Source organism: Bos javanicus, chromosome 11 (genome assembly GCF_032452875.1).
Source record: "Bos javanicus breed banteng chromosome 11, ARS-OSU_banteng_1.0, whole genome shotgun sequence".
Lineage (NCBI taxonomy): Eukaryota > Metazoa > Chordata > Mammalia > Artiodactyla > Bovidae > Bos > Bos javanicus.
In genome coordinates, this window is record NC_083878.1 from 10,386,800 (window position 1) to 10,412,684 (window position 25,885).

General features: G+C 48.0%; 1 protein-coding gene and 1 long non-coding RNA gene across 7 annotated transcripts in view; one reads left to right on the forward strand and one right to left on the reverse strand.

The window, feature by feature from the left end:
* Positions 1-1,300: 1,300 nt before the first annotated feature.
* Positions 1,301-12,393, reverse strand: LOC133256805 (uncharacterized). The gene is made up of 2 exons (XR_009739309.1): positions 12,033-12,393; positions 1,301-2,157 (listed from the first exon to the last, which is right to left on the reverse strand). It is a non-coding gene; the product is annotated as an uncharacterized LOC133256805 (long non-coding RNA).
* DCTN1 (dynactin subunit 1) overlaps positions 6,209-25,885 on the forward strand; it is a 30,006-nt gene continuing 10,329 nt past the window's right edge. Inside the window, exons 1-8 of one of the 6 annotated variants that reach the window (XM_061431872.1) lie at positions 6,209-6,463; positions 18,988-19,233; positions 19,501-19,579; positions 19,777-19,811; positions 20,522-20,542; positions 22,863-22,880; positions 24,253-24,273; positions 25,544-25,735. In XM_061431872.1, the coding sequence (XP_061287856.1) occupies positions 19,006-19,233; positions 19,501-19,579; positions 19,777-19,811; positions 20,522-20,542; positions 22,863-22,880; positions 24,253-24,273; positions 25,544-25,735 (594 nt within the window). In that variant the 5' untranslated portion in view covers positions 6,209-6,463; positions 18,988-19,005. Of the gene's footprint in view, positions 6,464-13,037; positions 13,063-17,052; positions 17,352-18,987; positions 19,234-19,500; positions 19,580-19,776; positions 19,812-20,521; positions 20,543-22,862; positions 22,881-24,252; positions 24,274-25,543; positions 25,736-25,885 lie in introns of those variants that run through there. The other 5 variants (XM_061431873.1, XM_061431870.1, XM_061431875.1 and 2 more) reach the window with 5 other exon arrangements.

Below are 25,885 nucleotides of genomic sequence, written 5' to 3' on the forward strand. Positions count from 1 at the left end.
TTAATCCATTTTGAGTTTATTTTATATGTGTTATTAGAGAATGTTCTCATTTCATGCTTTTACATGTAGTGGTCCAGGTTCCCCAGCACCACTTATTGAAGAGACTGTCTTTTCTCCATCGTATATTCTTGCCTCCTTTGTTGTAAATTAATTGACAGTAAGTGTGTGGGCTCATTTCTGGGCCTGCTCCATTGATTTATATTTCTGTTTTTGTGCCGGTACCACACTGTTTTGATTACTGTCATTTTGCAGTATAGTCTGAGGTCAGGGTGTGTGATTCCTCCAGTTCCATTCTTTCTCAAGATTGTTTTGGCTATTCAGGGTCTTTTGTGTTTCCATATAAATTAAAAAAATTTTTTTTTGTTCTGGTTTTGTGAAAAATGCCATTGGTAATTTGATAGTGATTGCATTGAATCTATAGATTGACTTCGGTAGTATGGTCATTTTAACAGTACTGCTTCTTCCAGTCCAAGAACATGATTTGTATCTTCAATTCATCTGTTTGTATCCTCTTCAATTTCTTTCATCAGCATCTTACACTATTTTGAGTAGAAGTCTTTTGCCTCCTTAGGTAGGTTTATACTTAAGTATTTTATTCTTTTTGATGCAATGGTAAATGAGATTGTTTCCTTAATATTTCTTTTTGATATTTCATTGTTAGTGTATAGAAATGCAACAGATTTCTGCATATTAATTTTGTATCCTGCAACTTAACCAAATTCATGGATGAGTTCTAGTAGTTTTCTGGTGGCTGCCTTAGGATTTTCTATGTATAGTATCATGTCATTCACTTCTTTCTTTCTAATCTGAATTCCTTTTATTTCTTTTTCTTTTCTGATTGCTGTATCTCCTGTAGTGGAAGCATGGAGTCTTAACCACTGGATCACCAGGGAAGTCCCCCACTCCCCAAATTGTTAAAAAGTTATTAGTGGGGCTTCCCTGGTAGCTCAGTGGTAAAAAATCTGCGTGCCAATGCAGGAGACACCGGTTGGATCCCTGATCTGTGAAGATCCCACATGCTGCGGAACAACTCAGCCCATGTGCCACAGCTATTGAGCCTGTGCTCTAGAGCCTGGGAGCTGCCAACTGCTGAGCCCATGTTCTACAACTACTGAAGCCTATGCACCCTTGAGACTATACTCTACAATGAGAGAAGCCACCACAATGAGAAGACTGCTCGTTGCAACTAGAGAGTAGCTCCCACTCACTGCAACTAGAGAAAAAGCCCACATGCACAGCAACGGAGACCCAGAGCGGCCAGAAAATTTTAAAAGTTATTAGAATATTTATCAATTAAAGACAATTTTAAAATTTACATTTTATTTCTTTTGGACAGCTCCACCACTCCAGTACTCTTGCCTGGAAAATCCCATGGACGGAGGAGCCTGGTGGGCTGCAGTCCATGGGGTCGCAAAGAGTCGGACACAACTGAGCGACTTCACTTTCACTTTTCATGTTCATGCATTGGAGAAGGACATGGCAACCCACTCCAGTGTTCTTGCCTGGAGAATCCCAGGGACGGGGGAGCCTGATGGGGTCACACAGCGTTGGACACGACTGACACGACTTAGCAGCAGCAGCCGCAGTATAACTAATGTAGATGCTTCTCTTCTCTGCATGTGTCCTCCGCCATACCTGACTTTGCCACCTTTGATTTGCTCTCTGCCTTTATCTAATCCCTTCTCCATGTCTCAGCCTGAAAAACCACTTCCTCCCTCCTGGAAACAGCATTCCTTTTTTTAGTTCAGTTCAGTCGCTCAGTCATATCCGACTCTTTGCGACCCCATGGACCACAGCACGCCAGGCCTCCCTGTCCAGCACCAACTTCCAGAGTTTACTCAAACTCATGTCCATTGAGTTGGTGATGCCATCCAACCATCTGATCCTCTGTCGTCTCCTTCTCCTCCTGCCTTCAATCTTTCCCAGTGTCAGGTCTTTTCAAATGAGTCCTTTGAACTTTTTTCAAGGGGAGTTTTTTTCCCTCTTGGTTCCTCCCCATTTTCTGAAGTGCCTAGAAGTCTACCCAAATGAACGCAGATGTTCTTCTCTGTTCAGTATCAGGGATTGGAAGGATGGGCTCTAGTCATACAAATTGGAGTTTTAGGGTCTTTGGAGTCTTGTTCACGGTCCCTACCAGACAAGGCCTCAGGTTGGCACCTGTAAAAAAACATGTAAGACAGAGACAGTATTAATTTTCTTTGAAGACGACTCAGTCTAATTCAATATAAAAGAAACAATATGTCTCCTGTTTGTACGTTGTGTCTTCAGACCCCTTTTCATTATGTTGAAAAGGATTTGGGTCTTTCTTGTATCACTACCCCGCTTCTAACCAAGGCTTGGCATCTTCACATGAAAACTCAGCATATCTGTTAAAGGTTGTTAAAGCACTCAGAGAGATGGCTCCAGTTCAAATTAAAAAAATATATTTTAAAACAAATTCAAAGCAGATCAAGATGTATTAATACGGAAAACCTCCAAAATGTAGTGTCTCATGGAGATAAAAACAAGGTTCAGCACAGGGAACTATATTTAATATCTTATATTAACCTACAATAGAAAAGAATTTGAAAAAGGATATCTATATATGTATATATACATATATCTGAATCACTTTGCCATACACCAGAAATATAACATTGTAAATCAACTATACTTCAATTAAAAAAAAAAAACAAGGTTTAGAACAGTGTGTATACAAAGTTGCTCTTTACATCTAAAATGCTTGCAATTTCAGAGGCTGACTCTGCAACCAAAAACAAAACATGGCATCAAGTTACTTTGGGTAAGGATCTTGGGGATGGGATAAATGAGGTATGTGCTGCTGCTGCTAAGTCACTTCAGTTGTGTCTGACTCTGTGCGACCCCATAGGCGGAAGCCCACCAGGCTCCCCCGTCCCTGGGATTCTCCAGGCAAGAATACTGGAGTGGGTTGCCATTTCCTTCTTCAATGAAGTATGTACTTTTTTTTTTTTTTTAAAGGTGCTTATTTACAATAGCCAAAAGCTAGAAACAGCTCCCTAATCCATCAAATCCATTACAGGTGAATGGATAAACAAAATGTGGTGTGTGTATATATATGTGTATATATATATATACACACACACACACACACACACGTATGTAATGAATGTTTTTCAGCTTAAAAGGGAAAGAAATGATGACACATACTACAACATGAACAAATTTTGAAGACATAAGCCAGACACAAAAGGAAAAATATTGTATGATTCTATTTATATGGAGTACTTAGAAAAGTCAAATTTATAGAGATAGAAAGTAGAATGCTTGTTACCAGAGACTAGGGTGAGGGGAGAAAGGGGAATTAGTGTCTAATGGATACAGTTTCCATATGGAAAGATGAGAAAATTCTAGAGATGGATACTGGAGATAGTTGCAAAATAAGGTAAATGTACTTAGTGCCACTGAACTGTACACTTAAAAATAGTTAAAATGGTAAATTTCATGTATGTTTTACCACAGTAAAAAATACATGTACACTGAGCCTTTAAAAGCCTTTAAATTTATATTTTATACCATTTCTCTTTACCTGCAGGGTATAAAGACCATTTCTACTAAAATTATAGATACACTTAGTATTTGGCACAGATGTATCCTACAGATAAACCTGCTCACATATGGAATGTCATATGTACAAGGTGATTCATTGTAGCATCATTTGCAATAGCAAAAACTGGTATCCCACTAGAAGAGGATGGTTAACAAATTATGTTTCCATGCAACAGAGTACTATGCATCTCAAAAAATGAATGAGGAAGATCTCTATTTACTGATTTAGAAAGGTTTCCAGGATATATTGTTAAGTGAAGAAGTAAGGTACAAGTGTATATAGTATGCTATTTTGTGGATAAGAAGTGGGAGGAGTAAGAAACCGAGCAACTTGCTGAGCAATTTGCTGAGTGAGAAACTGACACCAAGGGTTAACTACAGTGTGCAAGGAGGAAGGAGTGGATAGGGAGAGGGGTTGCAGTGAGGTTTCTCAATGCACACTTTTAATATTGTTCTGATTTTTGAATCACACTAGTACATTATCTATCTAGAATAATAACAAGAAATACTTGCTGCTCATTCGTGTCTGACTCCTTGTGACTCCATGGACAGCAGCACACCAGGCTTCCTGTCCTTCACCATCTCCTGGAGTTTGCTGAAACTCATGTCCACTGAGTTGATGATGCCATCCAACCATCTCATCCTCTACCACCCCCTTCTCCTCCTGCCTTCAATCTTTTCCAGCATCAGGGACTTTTCCAATGACTCAGCTCTTCGAATCAGGTGGCCAAAGTATTGGAGCTTCAGCTTTAGCATCAGTCCTTCCAATGAATATTCAGGGTTGATTTTCTTTTGAATTGACTGGTTTGATCTCCATACTGTCCAAGAGACTCTCAAGAGTCCTCTCCAGAAATACTTAGCCGATGAAATGGGAAAAAGAGGGGCAGTAGTGGAGAGATTCATCCTTTCTACCATTTACCACCCCCACTTCCACCCCACCAACAGTTGTGTGGATTTTTCAGGCTGTTTTTCAATCTGAGATTAACTGAGACAAACATAATATTGCAATAAGTTACACTTCAGGCTCTTTCTATTCTTGACATTCTCATTTTACGAAAGACGAAATAGAGGTTGGGAGAGGTTAAGTAAACAACTCAAGGACTGAGACAATGGGTAAACAGAATTTGAACTCATTCTCTATCAGATCCTGACTCTTCCAACATCCTTGTACAACTATGTCTGAACACTTGTTCTATTTTTTTTTTATTTCTTTGGCATAATTAGAAGTGGGTTCATTAGGTCAGGGAATTTGTACTTTCCAACGTTTTCTTTTTTTATAACTGAGATTTTATTGGTTGTTTTGAGTATCAGTACACAGAAATTTCAATTTGTATATAATTCTTAACATTTGTACCAAAAATCTAAAAAAATTATGTAGTTTTGATTCTTTTCTGAACAGTTTTCCTAGAACTTTTCAGCTTACATTTGGAGGCAAATTTTCCTTAACAGGATATCCAGTACAATATAGGAAGTTCCACCAGTCACAATTTAATGTCATACTACATACTCAAAATTTCAATCGTTCACAGCACATTAACAATGTTACTAGGAGAACTGGACCACCACTGCTAAAGATGCTACAGGGCACAAAATTCTGACCAGGAGAGCCAAGATCAAGCAGTGGTTTGTTGTAGGATACAATTGTACCAAAAACAGGAAGAGAAGTAATAGTATCCAAGACATTGAATGCACAACTGACTCCGAACTGCCATTTTAGTCTGCTTTATATTATAGAGTATAAAAGCTCACCTCAATTTATGGAATGTTATTGACCCCCCTGACAATCAAACCCCCCCATATTCAATATCCCACTATTTTCTGGTTGAACCAAAAAATAACCAGCAAATGATTTCACCTCTTAAAAAAAAAAAAAAAAAAGCACTTACACTTAAAAAGTGGAATGAGAGAGGATTCTTTCTTTTTAAAAAAATGTTTTTAGAGCTGTCAAAAAACTTGAGTTTACAAAATAGTTGATAAAAATAATCGTCTGGATTGTACAAGAAGGGAGACGGACCACTGATAGGATAGGGTGTGATATTAATCAGACTTGGCTTCTTCTGCTTCATCAAAGGCTGGGCTCTCCTTTTAGTCTCTTGGTTAGCCACTTCGGCCTGTTTCCCCGTTGTTCCCTTTGTTTGACTTTTTTGTCTGACGATTTATCCTTTCCTGCCGCCTTCTTCAGCTTCGTTCCCACTTTTGCAGGAGCCGATTTAGATGACAATCTCGCAGATGTCCTCTTGGGCTCTTTCTTCTGCGCCACCTTGTCGGAGCGGACTAGTCTGGGGAGCCGTGACCGCTGGGCGCGAGCGCGCCAGATGCCTGCAAGCCTTCGCGAAGCTGAAGTGCCCGGCAGCTGCGGCAACCCCGGCCCAAGTGTTTTTTAAATTAAAAACTACCGGAGTTCATTATGTACATTTTCATTATTTTATATTTACCACTACTGTTTTAATTAATAGCCTAGCACGGAAAAGCGTAGCGAGTTTCTGGGGGAACTTTGACCAAAGCAAGAGTCGTCCAGGCCTTCTCTATGTTGTCTACCCTCTGCCGGCAGAGGGCGCTGGCCACCGCGCGCCTCTCCCCCGTGGTCCTAATCGGCTTCCCGTACAGTACGCACGCGCAAATTTCGCTCCAGGTGTCCGGCTTTGTGCCTGATCGAAGTCTCCCCGGCTGCGCTCAGCTCGCAGGGTTTAACCCGGGCTGGTCTTCGGGGAAGAGTAGCGTGTTCCCCCCGACCCAGAACACCTCTGGGCCTCAGACACTAGAGGTCCTGGAGTGGGCCTACAGGGGTCTGGCGGCACGGCGGGCAGCCCGTGCGGGCGGGGTGGGACCCCGCTAAGGCTTGGGCGTCGGTCGCCAGTGGGGCCCGGAGCCGGGCGCGGAGCCCCTGACAGTGCAGGTACGGAGGCGGCGACCATGGCAACTGCCTCCTCCTCCGCCGTGTTCGCAAGGCTCTTGGCTGTGTTCTGGGGGCTCGGCGCTCGCCTGGGGCGCGGCCGGGAGCCCGGTGTGCCGGGCAGGGGTCGGCAGGGGTGGGCCGCGGTGGGGGTGGGCACCCGCCTGGGTCTGGCCTGGTCTGACCCGTCTGAGCTCTTAGGCTGGCGGGGTCAGAGTGATTGCGTCTCCCAGTTCTTCCGGAACTGCAGGGGTTCCCCTCCTTTCCTGGGAACGTGCAAGGCACTCCTGAACCTATTCCAGGCTACAGGTTTCCAGTGGGGCACATGGCTGAAAAGTTGTGTCAAACAGAAAAAAGAAAAAAGAGGACTAAAGCTGGAGGCCGATATGCTTTTGGTGTGTCTGTCTGCCATTCCTGGGGTCCGCCTTCACTGGCAGGGTGACTCTTGAGCAGTCATGATGCGCATCCCCAAACTAAATCACACAGATGAGGAGCTCCGCTGTTTTTCAAGAGGCGGTGATTTAGAAATGTACCCTCTTTTGTTACAGTGTGGAGACCAGCAAGCTCATCCTGACCCCTTGCCAATCCAGTATGCTTAAGGCACTGAGGGTCAGGGAACAATGAGGTGAAGGTTGACGTCCTTTACCTAGACTACGGCCGAGGCCCAAGGCACGGGGATGTTAACGATAGTAGTAAATGACAAATGTTCCCAAAAGGCTTTTTGTGCTCAAATATGTTTAGAAACTTCATGGTTCAAGTTTTCTCTTCCCAGGTGGCGCTAGTGGTAAAGAACTCCCGAGCCAACGGTGGAGACAGGTTCTATCCTTGGGTGGGGAAGATCCTGTGGAGGAGGGCGTGGCAACCCACTCCAGTATTCTTGCCTGGAGAATCGGATGGACAGAGGAGTCTGGCAGTCTGTAGTCCGTGGGGTCACAAAAGAGTCTGACTTAACTAAAGGAACTTAGCATGCAGCACGTGCATATTTAGAAACTTCAGCTTTCAATATGCTAATAGTATTTTTACCAAGAATTTCCCACTGGAAGTATAGTATGGAATTTCCCAAATTTGAGTGGAAAATACTGTTTTTCTTGGGTATTACCTCTTTAGCATATAAGACAATTTGGAAAATGGAGTTTCAGAATTGGAAACTCAAGATTTGGAAGGGGGAGTTTAGGTCAGTGCTTTTCGAACTTGAATGGTGCATACACCTAGGGGTCTTTAAAGTACATGCTTTGGTTGGTTCTACATTTTAAACAAGTTCTTAGGTGATGCTGGTGGTCCGTGGACCACATACACTTTGAGCACAAGGGTGTGGGTCTCTGGGTTGAAAGAGACCATGTTCTATTCCTTGCCCTCCAGAACAAGCTGTGCTGCCTTGAATAATCTCTCCTCCTGTCCAGGCCTGTAAAATAGGAGACTGGACTGGAAGAGCGCAACTGTTTCTTTCAGATCTTGTGATAGTTGAATTCCTTCTAAAATATTCTTGCCCAGTGGCCAGTTTGGGCTTGAACATTTCTAGTAATGGGGAATTTACTGAATGTAAGGCATCCCATTTCATCACGAAATAGCTCAATATGGAAGTTTTTCATGTTGCTAAAATACCTCTCTATAACTTCCATCTTGTTGATCCTAGCTTATCTTTTAGAATCAGAGACATAAAAAATATAATTCCTCTTTAAAAGATGAGTCTTGGGAATTCCCTGGCAGTCCAGTGGTTAGGACAGTTCTTTCACTGCCAAGGGTCAGATTCAATTCCTGCTCAGGGAACTAAGATCCCACAAGCTGTGTGGCACAGCCTCTTAAAGTGTGAGATGTTTAAGACAGTGTTTCTACCATGTTTTCCCCAAACTGAATTGTCCTTTATTCTTCCCTGGCATTGTTTCAGATTTCTGTCTCTTAAATCTTGTCCTCCTGTGTGGAGGGTAGTGGAGTTGTAGCAGGACTTTGAAGGACGAGTGGGGCTTGCAAAACCAGGGGAAGCATCCTAAGCATTTGATAGTGGTGCCGAGATACGTCAGATCCAGAATGGTTTGACTCAAGTAGGAAATGTTATGTCACTGAAAGATTTGGGGCAAAGCAATATTTTACAGTGTGTAGTGGTTTTCCCGTAGTGTATAATGTGGTTGGAAATGAGGAAAGAGAGAGGCAGGGAGCCAGACAGGCTTCCCATACCAGTAAAGATGGCCTAGGATGATGATAATAGTAATGCCTTCTATTTATGTAACACTTTACAGAACTTTTCACAGACAGCCTTTCCTGTGAGGTAGGCAGAGCAGCTGTGACCCTGTTTTATAGATGAGGCACCAAAGTGGGTAAACGATTTGTCTTAATTTTCAAAGCTATTACGTGGCAGACCAAAGTGATGACAGTGGTAACAGAGGAGAAAGGAAGAATGCAAAAGACAATACTGAGAAAGAATTGATAAGTTGGGCCTGACTGAACGAGAGTGCAGAGGAAAAGAAGTTGTTAGGGAAGAGTCAAAATGGGTGGGAAAATCATAGTACATGACTGACAGCTGCCATAGCTTGTACTCTGACAGACCTGATATTGTTAGTAGCTCTTTGGAGTTATAGGTCAGAAGGCATTGTAGAGGATTCCTAGCTTTGGCCTGTCTACAGATACCAGGTGGTGTGTGGGGGCTTTGGTTATCTGTCCCATGCCAAGGGAAATGAGAACTGGGTATTCAGTGTCCCCTGAGAAGGTAAGTGCTGAGCAGTTGACTGATTCAAGTCTATCTTAGGGTCCTTGCCATCCTGAAGTCTCTGGATGTGGTTTTATATAATTTTTCTTTCGAAGTTCCAGCTCGTACTGGTTGTACTTGGCTGACAAATTGGTTATCCAGTCTGACCTCCCTAAGCTCTGACGTATCCACTGAGGGTTTCAAGGCAACAGAGACTGGATCCTTGTCATTCCTAAAACCTTACTGAAGCTATTTTCCCAGATCTACACTTCCTCTAGAGCCTAGAGGTCTTTCTTTCTCTTGTCCTTTTACCTTAGAAGCATATGAAATTGAGATTTATTGCCACTGCTGAATTCCATAGGAACTGGAGCTGTGCCCGCAGTTTTAGTTTCTTAGGCTCCTAACTGGAGAAGAAAGAGCTACCTTTGCTGGGGTGTATGTTGTATTTCCCCCATGGTGTCTCTGGGAAACCTATCAGAGCCAACTTATATCCCTAGAGCCTGATGTTGGTACAGGCTTCTGTTCAACATTGAGTATCTTCTCTGTTCAGTGCTTAGGATAATTGAGATGAATAAAAACTTTGCCCTGGAGGAATTCATGATGGGATAAGGAAGACAGTATTGTAAGGAAGCTTCCCTGGTGGCTCAGAGGTTATTAAAGCATCTGCCTGCAATGTGGGAGACCTGGGTTCGATCCCTGGGTCGGGAAGATCCCCTGGAGGAAGAAATGGCAACCCACTCCAGTATTCTTGCCTGGAGAATCCCATGGATGGAAGAGCCTGGTGGGCTACAGTCCACGGGGTCGCAAAGAGTCGGACACGACTGAATGACTTCACTTCACTTCTTCATTTCAAGATAGGTGGATCCAAGTTTCTAAGAGGATTTGGGGATCAAAGAAGGGGTGATTGATGAGATTAGATTCATAATGAGGCCAGGTTTTTAATGGCCTGCAGTTTTGTGGGAGGGAAGTCTCTGGAGGTTTTCAGGCAGGGAGGTGATGTGGTTATATTTTGGGAAGCTAATTGTGGAAATAGACTGAAAGGGGAGGATCTGGATAAGGAACATCAGGAGAATCTTGTAACAACCTGGGCTTGGCTTCAGGCTGAATTAAGGATTAGTGTGAATGGGAAGAAGGGGAGGAATCAGAGATTGTAGAGACAGAGATTCCCTGATGTAAGGACTAATTAATTGAGAACAAGAGAGGGAATTGTCCAGGATGACTCAGTTTTCTATTCTGGATGGATGGTGGTACCAGTAAAAAGGAGAATATAGAAGAGGAACATTTGCTGGGGGAAGATTCCATGTGTTTTGGGTCATGTTGAATTTGGGGGTCTGTGGCCCTTAACAGATAGGTGGAAATGTGGGTCTGGAGTTCAGAAGAGAGTTTGTGTCTTGGGGTGGTGGATGATGCTGTTGGAATGGATGATCCCAGTCATGCTTACAGAAGGCTGAAGGTGACAGAGGAAATGACAAGGCTTAGTGGGCAAGGTAAGAGAGAATGTTGTCCAGGGAGCTACAGAGGAAAAAGTTGCAGGAAGAAAATCAGCAGTGTCTGTTGCTACAGGGAGGTCGAGTAGGATGAGCTTGGAAAATGTACGTGGAGATTGGGCAGTTAAGAGATTGTGGTTACCAGGACTCATTTTTTTTTTTAGTGTGAGCAGCTTTAGTGGAGTCATAAGGACAGGAGCCAAGTCAATTGAAGAGTGGATGGAAAGTGAGGATAAGGAGGATGTGCTCTGAGTAGTTTGGCAAGGAAGGAAGGAAGATGGTGGCAGCTTGTGGAGGAGTAGCAGAGACAAGCGTCAGGTTTTTCTAGAAGTCTTGAGCGTGGGCTATCCAATGAGAGGTCACATTTGAAGGCGCAAAGGAAAAGATGATCGCAGAGGAGGGTGGAGGGTTGTCTGAAAAGAAGACATCATTTCTTTTGAAGAGGAATGACTGAAGAAAGGGAAAGAATGTAGGAAGAAAGAGGCAATGATGGACACATCTAAATTTGCAAATAGGGTCTGTCTCCTTTCTCAGCAAGGTTATCTGTTGGGGGAGGGGCTCTGGTGTGGGCTCAGATAGGAACATGGACTTGAGAGTGGCAAGGGAAGGCTTAAACAACTGTCCAGAGAGGAAAGGGAAAGAGAGCAGACTCAAGATCGCTCCAAGAACATTGCATACTTCTGAACTTGAATCCTGCACTGAGGTCTCTCTTTCCTCTTCTTCGTAATAATTATGGCTGGCATTTATTGAATGTGTCATCCCAGGCACTCTTATAAGTGCTTTTCAGCCCTGTTAGAAAAGTATTGTTATTACCTGTGTTTTACAAAAGAAGAAATTGAGGCATGGAACAGTAGTGTTTATGTTTGATGAATCTCTTGTTTCTGCAGAAATGGCATTCCTTCTCTGAGGCATCAGAGAAAGGCAGAAATTTGCTCCCAAGTCCCAGTTTCTGGTCATAAGGGGCTGGAGTTTAGGGCTGATAAGGAGGGAGCTTTACCAGGGCAGTCTGTGGGTATGATAGTGGATGGGTGGGCAGGGTGGTGGGGTCAGGGTTGCTGCTATCTTTTTGCAACTACATATGGAATTCTGAAATCCTTATGTGACTTCCCAGCAGCCTGACTAGAAGGACAAGTGACTGTAATGATTTGTTACGTATTGCAGGCTGACGCTGTGTCACTTGAGATGGTGAATAAGAAAAGAGATCTTGTCTCAACCAGAGAAAAAATTTTTTTCTGCCAGTTATGGAACTAGGCAGATCTATAACCTTTCATAATAACATGCATTATTAACACTCAATTTTGATGTTTCCCCATTGGTGTGATAGAATTTGTCGGTAAGGTGCACACCTGACTTGAGTGAAAGAGGAGAATGATGAGATGGCATGGATGGAAGAGAATGGACTTACCTTTTCCTGCTGCAGCCACTGGAGCATCATTTCTGTGTCCTTCCTCTTGAGGTTGCCATGGATACGCCTTTGCTTGGTGACTTGAGGGGATTGATTTCCGTTATGATCAGTTGATGACGTGGGTTTAAACAGAGAAAGGACAGAATGCTCTGCTTCTGGGGAGTGGCTGGTGAGCTGCCCAAAAGGCAGAGCCAAGCATAGCCGAGGTGGCTGTGGCTTTGCTGGCTGCTTTGGGTTTTGCTGAAGTTGTGAAATGGTGCATCTCTCTCTCTACAGCGCAGGCTCAGAGTTCCCCGTCCTCAGGGTCCTAGTGCCAGGGACTTGTTGGTTGATCGAGGGGAGGAAGCAGCAGTCTGTTAACTAGGACTCCCACTAGCTCTGGGAGGGTTGTGGTTCTCAAATACAGGGCTGGACTCAAGTGCCTGTTGCCTTGCTGCAAAAGCACCTTTCTTGAGGATAAGTGAGGCATATTGTGTAGCTTTCCTTGCTGGAGGTCTGGGCCCTTTGGAAGTGGTCTGGCGGTCACTGGATATTCCTAGAGGGGAATATCCTGGGAGGGAGTAGACCTGTTTTCAGTTTGGGAGTGGGCTACAGAAATTTCTGGGAATAAATGAAGAGCTTGGAGAGGTTAAAAAAAAAGTCTGTTTAGGGTCTAGGTCCTGTCTGTGAGATTTGCAAGGCAGGAACAAAAGGCTCCGTGTATCTTCTTTCCGGGTATATCAGGAATCCAGCCTTCCGAGCTTCCAGTCCCCAAGCTTCTGTTCCCATCTCCTTTCCTGACTCCTGAGGGACTTATATCCACACGTATCCCTCCCCTTAGAGATGTACAACTGCACCCTAGTTTTAAGAAAATCTGTATCTTGCTGATTACCTTTATGTTTCATTTTATCTCTTTGCAACCAAATCAAAATACCCAGTGCCTGATGCAAGTGTGTGGACCCTGCTGTCAGACTGCCTGAATTTCAGACCTCCACAGGTGGAATCAGAGAAAGCAAACGATTGGGTTAGCCCAGGATCAAGGTTTGGTAAGGTGAGACAAGAAGAGGTCAGGGGGTCAAAGGATTCTGGTATACCAGTAAAAAGCAAGGTGGAAATGGTGCAGACTGGGTGCCAAAGAGACTTTTCCTCCTTACCAGTTCCTCCTTAATTCCCAATCATCTACTTCTTTTCCTGTCATTTCTGAAATGTTCACCAAGTCCACTGGTAACCTGTTTATCAGACTTAGATTTGTGTCCCTTGTTTCTTCCCGTTTTCCTAGACTTTTTAGCAATTTTTAATGTCATTGGGAAGAAAAATGGATTAGAAATCCAGGGAGTATCTGTTTTCTGGTTGAGGTAACACCTAACTTAGAAGTGTTCTGTGTGACTTGGGATGGGTCTCAAAGATGCTGTTGAAGGATCACCTACCTGTTGTTGTTGTTTAGCCGCTCCAGTCGTGTCTGACTCTCTGCGACCCCATGAACTGTAGCTGCCAGGCTTCTCTGTCCGTGGGATTTCCCAGGCAAGAATACTGGAGTGGATTGCCATTTCCAGCTAGTCAAATGTGCCCCACTGGCTATGAGACTTAGATGAGTTGTTTGACTTTTGAGACTTGTAAAATGGAAATAATGGAATCCGTGTTGTCGTCATCACAGGTTCGTGTTGGAAGGAGATCGTGAAATTCATGTGTTAGTGGTCACAGTTAAATTTGCCCCTGAGAAGGCCTTGTGACTTATTTCCTCTCTCTTAACATGTTCGGTTTCCCTTCCCAACTCTGTTATCATCATTCTCGTTGCTCCTGCTTGAGAAACCCCAGGTTTCTTCATCCCTTTACTTGGCCATGCACTCATCTCTGCACCCACTTATTCGTGCAACACCTGAGTTCCTACTGTGTGCAGTTGTCATTGATGTGCCCTCTCAGTGATGACGAAAACAGCGTCTACAATTTGTTGAGCACGTGTTCTGTGCTAAGCGCTGTGCTAAATGCTTTACTTCTGTCTTAGTTAATGTTCACAGCATCCCTGTGAGATAAGTATTATTTCCCCCCTTTTTCAGATAAGGTAACGAGGGCTCTGAAAATATGTTAGCTAGAGTCATACCGGTGAGGAAATGGGAGAACCAAAGCTGTATCCAGATCTGTCCATCTCCAGAGCCCAGACAGGCCTGCTGCTGCTTTCCCCATGTTTGATCTATCGTAGGTCCTTCTCAGGGTTGTTGTTTTTTTTTTTTTGGTGGTGTCTCTGAATTGGTCCATTTCTTCTTCCCTTTCTTTTTCTCTTTTGAGCCTAGTTCAGACCCCCTCCAAGCCTTGCTCATTATTGCCGGTAGTGTCCTTGCTGTCATCCCTGTCTTTATCAAGTTGCTATGCCTCAACTCCATCCCTTTGTCCACCACCTGTTTGATGTTCCTAAAATAGTTTTCACTATGCCAGTCTCCTGCTCAGGAAGAGTCTGGCTTCCTGTTGCTATTGGATCCAATTCATCTATCTCTACCTGTTGTTAAACTCCCTGAATCTATCCATATTTACCTTCTAATACATCTCAACATCAGTGTTAGTTCATTCAAAATGTTTGACACCCTGTGCCAAGAGTTGATGGAATCATAAAGAGGAAAAGTTGTGGAGTCTGCTTTAACAGGCTTACAGTATGATAGGAGAACTCATTTAGAATTCTTTACTTCAGCCAAGCTAGGCATCTTTAATTTTCCCCACTCAAGCAGAATTATTCTTTGTCTATTCATACTGTAGTCACAAATTATGTTTGTAGGCCTTTCCTTTCCACACCCCCCCCCCCGCAAGAAAACCTCATATAAGGCATAATCAAGTACCCCTTTTCTTTCTAGCTCACCTTGCTCCTCTCTGTAGTTCCTTATAATATGTATTGCCTAGACATTTTAAGACCTGTACAGCTTCTGCACTTTTTATAGAGTACTTTTATATGCTTTATCTTATTTGAATATTAATGTACATATGCCAGGTGATGGTCTTACTTTATAGAAGAAACAGCATCCAAGAAATTCAGTTCAGTTCAGTCGCTCAGTCGTGTCTGACTCTTTGCGACCCCATGAATCGCAGCATGCCAGGCCTCCCTGTCCCTCACCAACTCCTGGAGTTCACTCAGACTCACGTCCATCGAGTCAGTGATGCCATCCAGCCATCTCATCCTCTGTTGTCCCCTTCTCCTCCTGCACGCAATCCCTCCCAGCATCAGTCTTTTCCAATGAGTCAACTCTTCGCATGAGGTGGCCAAAGTACTGGAATTTCAGCTTTAGCATCATTCCTTCCAAAGAAATCCCAGGGCTGATCTCCTTTAGAATGGACTGGTTGGATCTCCTTGCAGTCCAAGGGACTCTCAAGAGTCTTCTCCAACACCACAGTTCAAAAGCATCAATTCTTTGGCTCTCAGCTTTCTTCACAGTCCAACTCTCACATCCATACATGACCACAGGAAAAACCATAGCCTTGACTCGATGGACCTTTGTTGGCAAAGTAATGTCTCTGCTTTTCAGTATGCTATGACTGTATATACTTGTGTTGCTGGAGAGCTCTGTGATATCCTTAGACGTGTGCTCTTTTGAATCTTGGAAGATAATGTGGTCCGGAGGAAGAACATGTTTTTTTGGAGGCCTAGAACTAAGTGTGGTAACAGAGAGTAAAAGTGCACAGGGTTCTGATTCAGGCTTTGGCTCTAGTTTTGGCTCCTCTCCTTGTCTTCTGTGTAACTTCAGAGAAGTTACTCAGTTCTCCAAGCCCCAGTTTCTTGTCAGCGTTGTTCCTAGCCTGCCTCTCTGTGGGGTTATTTTGATGTCCAGATTTGATGATAACTTTTGTTATTAGCTAACTTTTGTTGAGTACTCATTGAATACCAGGCGCTGTCCTAAATGTTATACATGGATTGTCTCAGCTAGTCCTCACAGCAGCTCTGAGATGTTCTTTGCTCACAGTTGACAAATGAGCAGATTGAGGCTCAAAGATGTTAAGCAGCTGGACCAAGTTTTTGTAGCTATCAAATAGTGAAGCCATGAATTGAATGTAAGCAGTCTGAGTCTAGAACTGGTACTCTTAACCATAGTACTAACGACTGGTTTTTTAAGGTGCTCTGTAGACTGTAAGGTTCTCTGAACATGCAGAAGTCCAGTTTGCAAGGAGCTGTGTGGCCCTGCGTAATGGTAAATAGGGAAAGGAAGGGGCAGCATGGATATGTTGCAGGAGAGGAGAGAAATGGTTTCCTAGGGGGTCTGACCAGCATTGGAGATGTGGAGAGGTGTTTTGGGGGCCCTATATCTGGTTGTTGGCTGTCATTCTATTAGGCTATCTGGTTTTCCTTAGAAAGGGTGGAATGGAGGAAGACCCTGTTCGGCCAGTGAAGCCCAGTGTGGACAAGACAGGTAGCCCTCAGCCCAGGGGATCTATGTCCATACTGACCTGGTGGAGCCATAGGTCAGACCCTAGGACAGTTTTGTTGGCTACTTAGGGGCATGGCAACCTTTGCCAGTTTGGGGGAAGCTGGAGTACTTGGCTTGCTTTGCTCTGTGTGTGTGTGTGTGTGTGTGTGTGGAGTTGTCTCTATTGCTGCTCTTCCTTTGCTAAGTATTGGGCATGGGGCCTGGCTGCTCTGGCCCAGGGTGAGATGGAAATTTAAACCCTGATCACGTGGGTTTGAACCTGACTCCCAAGTTTAGAAAGGGGAGGGAGAAGGAAGAGCATCAGAAAGGGGGTGAGAGACCCTTCTTCTGGCTGGGAGGAAGCCCTGGGAGGCTGATTGTTTGGAAGTGTCACTTGATGCTGGCAGGTCCGCTGCCCTCTAACATCGCGGGGTGGGCGGGTGGCAGAGATGGTGAGGGGGTGCTGACCAGGAGAGTCATCAGGGCTGTGCTCCCAGCATAGGACAGTGCCCTCTACAGGTGAGTGTTGAGAGTCTGTGGCGTGGGCCCCCGTCGCTCCTCTGTCGGTCTGGACTGGCCCAGGTGCAGCAGGGGGGCACTAGGACCCAGAGGCTAGCTCGGCTCCTGACAAGTCTAGAGCAGCACTAGCGCAGAGTGAGACTCATCAGCTGGCAAGCGGGGTTCGGTGTCTCTGGGTTCAGGAATCCTCCAGCAGCAGAGGGGACTTGCTCCTCAGCCCCTTTCTCCATTCCCTCCCCTACCCCAGTAGGCCACCCAGTGAGGTCCATGGACAGGGGAGGGCCACGCCTGCCGGCTTCTGTGTTTGTCCATGAGGGCCTGGAGCCCTAGCCCTCCTGCCTAGGTTTCTGCCTTTTCTCTCTGTCTTTGGTCAGCTGGGGGAGGGGGTGGAGGCCGAGGGAGCAACATGGCCCAGAGCAAGAGGCACGTGTACAGCCGGGTAAGTGGCCCTGATCTGGGATGGCCATGGGAGGGCTGCTGGAGAAGGCCTGGGTGCCTGTGGACAGTGCTGTGGGGGCTGGGAGACAAAGCTGGACCCGGCCGGGGCCACTCGCAGCCCTGATGGGGGTAGACCGCATAGGCGTCCCTTCCCAGAGTTGGGCCCTTTGTGGGTACTGGTGAGGCCTGACCTTTGACTCTAGCTGAACCTCAGGCCAGAGGTTCCTGAGGGGCACACTGTGCTGGGGATTTCAAATGGGTTGGTGGGTTGGAATGGCCTTTCAATGACGCCTTTCTTTAGAGCTGCTTGATTGTCACTCACTTTCTTGCTCTCTGGCTCAGATGGGCTCTGTAGCCACTGTTGTGTCCACCTGGTCCTGAGGTTTATTAGGGTTAGGACGGTGGTGACAGTCTCTGACTTTGGGGCCGGCCCTGATGTGCCTGTTACCTCCCTTTATTGTCAGGTCCATGAGAGTCACTCAACTGTCCCAGGTATGATTTGGCCTCTCAGAGCCCCTGGGAATGGCATCCTCGCCTTCTGGGATGAGTTCTTTGGGGAAGAGAGTTGGGGAGAGACTGGCTCTGGCAGAGCTTCCTTATGAAGCCAAGCGGGGGCATCAGAAGGGAGCCCTGTGAGGTCTTCAGGTCCATGCTGTCACTTCTTCATGCCTCATTCTCTGCTGCAAGGCCCCTGGTTCATGGAGCTGCTGTTGCTAAAAATGGCTTAGGTGTGATTTTCTTGTAAGCCATGGGCCTATTTGGGACCTAATTTCATGTTGTCTTGTCATCACGAGTATGTCAGAAGCCGAGAGCTTCCCAAGGACAATGTTTAGTCTATTCCCTTGGCTTGTCCATTCATTTGGGCCACTGGGCAGAGTCGGGGGACAGTTTGCAGGACAAATCTGAGATACCAGATTGGCCTGGCCTTTGTATATTTATTTATTTGTAGCAAGATAGCACGAGTGAAAGATCTGCAGAGCTTATAGATAGAGTTGATTGGCCAGGGCTGAGGCCTGGAAGAAGGGAGTTAAATGGTTGAATGGACTTGGTGAGGCATCTCGGGGTGTCATGGTGGGGCGGGGGAGGCCAGGTCGTGAAGGAGGCACAGTTGCGTGCCACTGAAAGGGAGAGGTCTGAGAGAGCCGAGTGAACCTCAGGGAGGACAAGCAGAAGTAGGGAGGGGGCCAGGAGTCTGCGGGAACACTCACTGGCTCACCTGTCTTCCCAGCTCCGACTTCTGTGTCAGGCACTGGGTTGTGGGGAACCGCTGTAAACTGAGTTACTTGCTTGAGCTTCATTCCCCTCCTAGCGGACAGTGCTCCTGAGAAAGTAGCCATGTGGACTGACATTCACAGATCTATCAATGAATTCTGATTTATTAAAGTTAAATATAAACTCTTAAAAATTCTGGCAGATTCCAGGGGAATTTGAAGAAGTTTTAGAACATAATACTGACATTTTTCCAAAAGAAATTTGGTAAGTGTTGGTGGGGAGCACTTTAATTTGAGAATGGGGTTCAGGGAAGTGACTTCTGGTCCTTTTTTAGGCCAGGATCCTGATCAGGGCCTCTCTTTTGTATTAGGATGACACCCTTAACTTGAGGCTTTTACCTATGTATGTTTGCACGTGTCTTTCAGACTCCTAGTGGCAGCAGAATGAGTGCTGAGGCAAGTGCCCGGCCCCTGCGAGTGGGCTCCCGTGTGGAGGTGATTGGAAAAGGCCACCGTGGCACCGTGGCCTATGTTGGAGCCACACTCTTTGCTACTGGCAAATGGGTAGGTGTGATCCTGGATGAAGCAAAAGGCAAGAATGATGGAACCGTCCAAGGCAGGAAGTATTTCACTTGCGATGAAGGACACGGCATCTTTGTGCGCCAATCCCAGGTACTCACTTCCTGCTCCTGTGTGTGTGTGTGTGTGTGTGTGTGTGTACATGCTCTGTTGCATGTGCAGCTGGTGTGTTGGTGTTCTCTTTTCCTGGGCATGAGCCTGAGTCTCTGGTTGGGAGAGTGGGAGGTAACGAGGGAGGGAAGATCGAGAGCTATCCTTAGGGAATCGGCCCTGTACTCTAGGCTTGCTTAGGGCCTGAAGAGGGGCCCATATTACATCCAGCCTTGATCTAGCTATATTGAGTCTATTCTGTGGCCTCAGATCCAGGTATTTGAAGATGGAGCGGATACTACTTCACCAGAGACACCTGATTCCTCTGCCTCAAAGGTCCTCAGAAGAGGTAACAACCACCCACTTAAGTTGCCTCCTCACACGCAGGAGTCCCCAGGACTTCTCCCCAGAACAAGGGGCCGCAGTGGATCCTGAGATTTTCTGTCACCACCGTATTCTGTTGTTACGTCTTGCTTACCCTGCCATGACGTTCTCTGCTCCTATCCCTCTACACAAACACACGCTTTGTTTCTGTTTGCATTCTAGAGGGAGCTGACTCAAATCCAAAGACCAGCAAACTGGTAAGTAGTCAGGGATAGGAGTGGGGAGTAATGGAGGAAAGGGGGAAAAGAAAAAGAGAGGAGGGAGGCCCACACTAGGTCTTACTCGCCTGCTGCTTCCGCCCGAGGCAGTGAACTGAGTTGGCCTTTCCAGGCTCCATCCTCTCTGAGGAGGAAACTTCCTGGGTATGCGTTGCTGCTGTAGGTGTAAAGGCGCTAGCAGGGCAAAGCTACCCATGCCCGGAAGTTCTGGCTCTGTTGGAACTGAGGCTGGGGGAAGGGAGGACCGGCTGCCCCTAGTAATGTTGCTGCCAACTTCCTACCTGTTGGTGCCCGCGGCTGCCGACATCTGATGGATATAGGGTAGGGGTAAGGTAAAAACTGGAGAAGGAAGGTGCTCTCTGGTTCACAAGTAAGTGGGAAGGAGCTGGGCCCTCTGCCGCCTTTTCAGGTTGTATGTAGAGGGCCCACCGCAGCTCCCCTCCGCTGCTCTGCACAGGGTGTGTGAGGAGGGGCTCCCGACTCTCCAGCTCCTCTGGGCAGGGTGTGGACCTCCTGGAAGTGGATCTTGAGGGAGGCTCATCTCACCCGGGCCTTGACAGTGACCTGCTCCTCCCATACCGGTGTTTGCCTGTGGGTCTTAATACCTACACCCAAGATGTCTGACCGGCTAGCACAGTGTGTTGTTTAACTCTGTTCTCTAACTCTGCCCTTTCCACCTCCTCATGCAGCGGGGACTGAAGCCTAAGAAGGTGGTGTGTTTACTATTTGTGCCTGGGTGGGTGAGGGCCATGAGCCCCCTGCCCAGCTATCCTGCATGTCCATGGGCTGCTACATGCATGTATGTGTGACCTTGGGGCTGGGATGGCCAGAGGAAATGGCAGCCTTGGCTTTCAGAGTTCCTTTGAGGGGTGCGAGGATATCAGGCTCAGTGTCCAGGCCCAGATTGCGTTAGGGACGATCCTCACTCCTCCTCACACCCCTGCCCATCGCCTCGGGACTTCTAGTCAGAGACTAAGCATTTGACTGTAAATAGCAGCAGCATGGAAAAGAGCATTGACTGGGTTACAGTGCATTCTCACTTAGCCTGAGCTTAGGGTCAGTGGCAGGAGAGACGGAGGGTGTGGAGGTGAGGTTAGCTAAGTAGGTGGGAGTCAGGGAACCGAGCGCAGGAAGAGCAGTTGGAAGCCTGAGTGGGGCCTGCCTCTGGGTGGCGTGGCCATGAATGCGCACCTTTGCTCTGCTCTGTCCTTTTTTCCCTGCCTCTTCCTTCCTCTGGTGGTGTGCCCGGGGCCTACCTCCCACACCTTCCATCAGCCATCACTGGAGTGGGGCTGCCACCCCTGAGACTCTTTCAGTCTGAAGTTGCTGCCATGACCACTTCCCCACACCAGTTCATGCCTTTGGGCTGTGCCCAAGCCGTCTCTGACCTGCATGTGCCTGTCTGACCTGTATGTGCTGTGCTGTGTGTATGAAGTTCTGTGATTTCCTTGTTATCCATCTGTGTCAGGACCTTCTGACTCTGCATGGAGAGCTGTTAGACTGGGGCAGTGGGAGGAGAGAGTAAAACTTCTCTATTTTGATTTCTGGTTGGTGGGGGGTCCTCACTTTGGAGTCTTGCCTTGGAAGAGATGACATAATGGTACTTGCTTGGGGGTCCTGGCTTTGGAGGGAGTGGGGGTGTAAGAAGGAAGATAATTCTCTAAAGGATACTGGACCCATTCCAGGAACTTGGCTTCTTCCCTTGATTATTGGCTCCTGGTTGGGGCTCCCATCTTGCATTAGACCCCAAATAGAGAAGAGTATGGACCTGCAGTCTACTGTCTATGGAGGGGTTCTGGCTGCAGTCTGATCCGACCATGGGTGGGATGTGAGCCATGCCCAGATCTGGGTATTTTTGGCGGCTGACTAGGGAAATGTGGCAAAGCCTAGCCTAGGCTGCCTGCGCCGGGGTACAGCGCCCCCTTGGCTCATGGTGCAGAGTGTCAGTCAAGTTGTCAAGTCCTTCCCTAGTTCTTTCTCTCCAGTGGCTCTCTCACAGCACATCACTTAACACAGGAAACAGGGAGCTAGCACCAGAACAAAAGAAGGAACTTTGAGGGGCAGGGTGGGAGAGAGGACCCAGATGTCTCTGCAAGGTGCCCAGTCCTTTCTGGAAGCTCTTTAGAGACAGGCTCTAACCTGCCCACAACCCAGGGAGAGTTGGGAAAGGAGCCAGATGCTGTCATTAGAGCTGCTACTGCCCAGATGGAATGTTCTCTGGGTTTCTTAGTGTGCCCCGCAGAGCCGATGCAGGAGTGCTGGGTGTGTGCGCCTGATGAGCCACCAGCAGGATATCATCTGTGTGTATAAGAGACAGAAGCAGAGTTGATGGGATTGTAGACTGAGGGGGGTGTGAGTATGAGAGAGGCCTGATGAAGCAGTGAGGTCCCATGTCCCTGTCCAGTGATACCCTGGTTCCAGAGCTGTCATCACAGAAATGGGACGAACCCCCAGCCCAATTTCTTTGAGCAAATCCTTGGGGATGTGGGAGAGGGAGGAGCCAGCCAGGACCTGTTCTTTGGAGAAGGAAGCAGGGTGGGTTTAGCTGAGGACTTTGTCCAGTCAGGAGGAGGAGGAGGAGGAGGAGCCATCAGAGCTGGTGGTTGCTAGGTGACTGAGGAGCAGTGGCTCCACCCCTCGTGGAGCAGAGAAGGGTGGGTGCATGACGTCAGGTGGAGCTGGTGCGGCGGCCACTGAGGCTGCCGTCAGCCTAAGCTGGCGAACTAGGCCGGGGGCCTCCCGAGTGCCTCTCGGGTGCCTGCCGGAGCCTGGCCATCCCCACCGTGCACCGGCGGGGGCTTCCGCATCTGAGCTGCAGCCGTTGGCCAGCTGGGGAGCTGCCGGGCCGGGGAGCTGCGGCTGCATTGTTGGGATTTGATACACTAATCTCCTGTCTCCGCCGCCTTTCCCTCTGTTCGGTCTCTTTCCCTCCCTCCCTTGGCCTGTCCTTCCTGTGTGTGTCCATCCTCCTCTGTCCTTCCTTCTCTTTCCTCTCCTGGCTTTCTTTGGTTTTCTGCAATGATGAGACAGGCACCGACAGCCCGAAAGGTACTCTTGCTTGCTCTGGTCCTGCTGCCAGGCTGCCAGCGTGATGGTGGCAGCAGGCTGCTGGGGTGGGGGTGGGGGCTGACTGACTTGCTCTGTCTGGTTGGGGGACGAGGATGGGGATGAAGGCGGGGGGCAGGGAGAGTGTGTGTCACTGCCATGCCCCACACCCTGGGCGTTTGCTCCCTAGCCTTCCTGCTCTTGGCTCTGAATCTGTGTTTTGGGCCTTGTACCCAGTGGCCTCACCAGCTTGAGCTTCAGGCAGCTTTTGCTGCAAACTGGCTCTGGATGTGTTTCCTAGGAGAGAATCTAGGGAAGCAGGTCCAGATGTCTTTGTGCCTCTAGCAAGCCTACCTCACTCGACCTTTGCTAGAATGACACTTGGTTGTAATACTAGCATCCCTCCCCGCCTGGGGTCTGTGTCAGGGGCTTTCTCTAGAACAGTTTGTGACACAGTTATGGAGGCTTAGCCCAGGGTAGTAGACGTGGGGGTTGGTCTCCTTGGGAGACCTAGAAGGGCCCAGGCCAAATCTTGTGTTTGCCAGAGCTCTGAGACCCTGGGTATCAAGAATACTGTTTGGGAGTTGGAGTTAATCATGTGTTTATCACTTTGCGATAGTGCGGGGTGGTTGGTCTCCGATCTGGTGTAGGGCAGTAGTTTCCCTGTGCTGCTGCCCACCCCCACCTCCTTTCTTGCAGTCGGGTGGGGTCACTTTGCTGATCTCTGGGCTTCTGGCTAATGCAATATTCATGGTCGTGACACCTGAGCCCTCTGCCCTGGGGATGGGGACTGCTGCAGGAACTGGTCCTGGGGAAGAGGGTGGGGGTGGGGCGTGTGGCCGCACTGTGCTCCCTTGGGGACCTGATCTCCCCTAGCTGGTTTCACTCACTTCTAGGCTTGTATCATCATTCTTGTCACGTGGTATTTCTCAGGAGTCCTGTATGGAATCTAGCACTCAAAGGAAGGGGCTGACCTGGGAAAGTCCTTGGGAGTGGTGGATGGGCGGGGCTCTGGGCTGGAGTGGGAGAGGTGGCTGTGAGAGGACTCCTCTCTGGTCTCTGGAGACCCTCTCTACTAGCTGCTGGCTTTGGTCTCCTGTGGCTCAGCCTGGGAGACGGGGACAGAATTTCCAGGGTAGGATAAAAGTGGGAGAAGGAACCAGTGGGAAATAGGAGTTCTGAGCTCCTGGAGCAGGATCAAGGTGACTCACGGGAAGGAGGGCATGGGGCCGGGTCGGGGAGGAGGGGTGGGCTGCTGACTGCAGCCTCGTGTCTGCTGCTTCTGCTCTCATTGCTGTCCCTTCTGCTGTCTGTCTTTCTGCTGTCATCCTTTCTTTCCTGACTACTCCTCCTCTGGCTCCTGTTGCCTGTCCAGACTACAACTCGGCGGCCCAAGGTGAGGAAAAAACAGGCCTCTGTACCAGCCACTGCTGAGTGGACACAGATACCTTAGGCATGTGCATGTATGTGGCCTTTTGTATGAGCAAGTGTAAGTTGGTCACAGTGTGTCCCGGGTTCTCTTCAGGGGAGTGAGGGTGCTGAGGGTAAGGACCGGCCCCTCCTGGGAAGGTGCCTTCCAGCTCTTAGGAGCATGTCTGAGCCAGTAGCTTGAGTGTAGAAGAGAAACGAGAGTGGTTGTGCTTAGCCAAGGCAGACTTTCTTGAAGAAGGGCATCTTCCAGCTGCTTTTGACTGGCTTTTGTGGGGGGTGTGTGTGTGTGTTGTTGGGGAAGGGGTGGGGAATTAGAGGAAATGTGAAAAAGAACTTGGAATGTCAGGGGCTACGGAGGTGGGTGTGTCTGTGAAAGGCCCCCTCGGGTGGGGGCGTCCATGGATAGCGTGTGGTCTCTGGGTGTCAGCCCACTGGGAGGATCTTCAGGGCTCGGTGCTCCAGGGAGGAGCACTGGGCAGGCCGTCTGCTCTAGCACCTCAGCTCCACAGGGACCCGGTACTGTCACCTGATTAGAGCCCCTCTGTCTTGGAGGAGGGAGGTGACAGATGGGTTGGCGGTACGGACCTTGTTTCAGAGGAGAGCCAAGGATTACGACTTTCACCCTGGCCCTTTTACTTGAAGGATCCCCTGAAATAGACCAGGGGGAGGAGGATGAGCTTGAGGGTTTATCAAAGTGTAGAGCCCAGGACCCCCAGTTTTAGCCCAGCCTTCTCTGGGAACGTGAAAATTAGAGATCAGTCTGTTCTTTCTCTCTGGGAATGACACTGAGGCGCTTGTTCCCTCTGGGGGAGGTGGGTACAGGCCCAGAGCAACAGTAGCACTGGGAGTATTAAGAAATTGCTACAATGATTACAAGTGGGTCACAAAAGGAATGGTCAAGGGAGTGCGGGCTTCTGCCCTATCAGGGTGGTGCTAGACCTTGGAGGAATGTGGGGTCAGTGCCAAGGGAGGAGTCTTGTAACCTTATGTCTTTCTCCGTCCCTCCCTCTCCCGCCACCCCCCGACCCAAATCCCGCCGGCCCTTTGTCACTGCCTCTGACTGTGGCACTTTCCCTCTGCCCATACTGTTTCTCTGTTCTCACTGTCCTGTGATACTCTTTGCCTTTCTCCTCCTCTGTCATTTCCTTCACCGCATGCTCGTATTCTGTCTCACTCTCTTTTACCACCCCTGTCCCCTACACTTTTTCTGGTCTGCCCCTGCCCTCTCGGAATAGCCCACCCGCCCGGCCAGCACTGGGGTAGCCGGGGCCAGTGGTTCCCTGGGCCCCTCTGGCTCAGCATCAGCAGGTGAGCTGAGCAGCAGTGAGCCCAGCACCCCAGCTCAGACTCCGCTGGCCGCGCCCATCATCCCCACGCCGGCCCTCACCTCTCCTGGAGCAGCACTCCCACTTCCTTCCCCCTCTAAGGTAAGATCTGGGGTTGGAGCAAAGAAGAACCAAGACACAAAGGGGCCTGTGACCCCTGACAGGCTCTTAGAAGTTTCCCCGGGTTGAGGGAGACCCAGAACCTTGGATTAGAAGGGTGGGGTCCCAGCATATAAGTATCCCATTACTGGC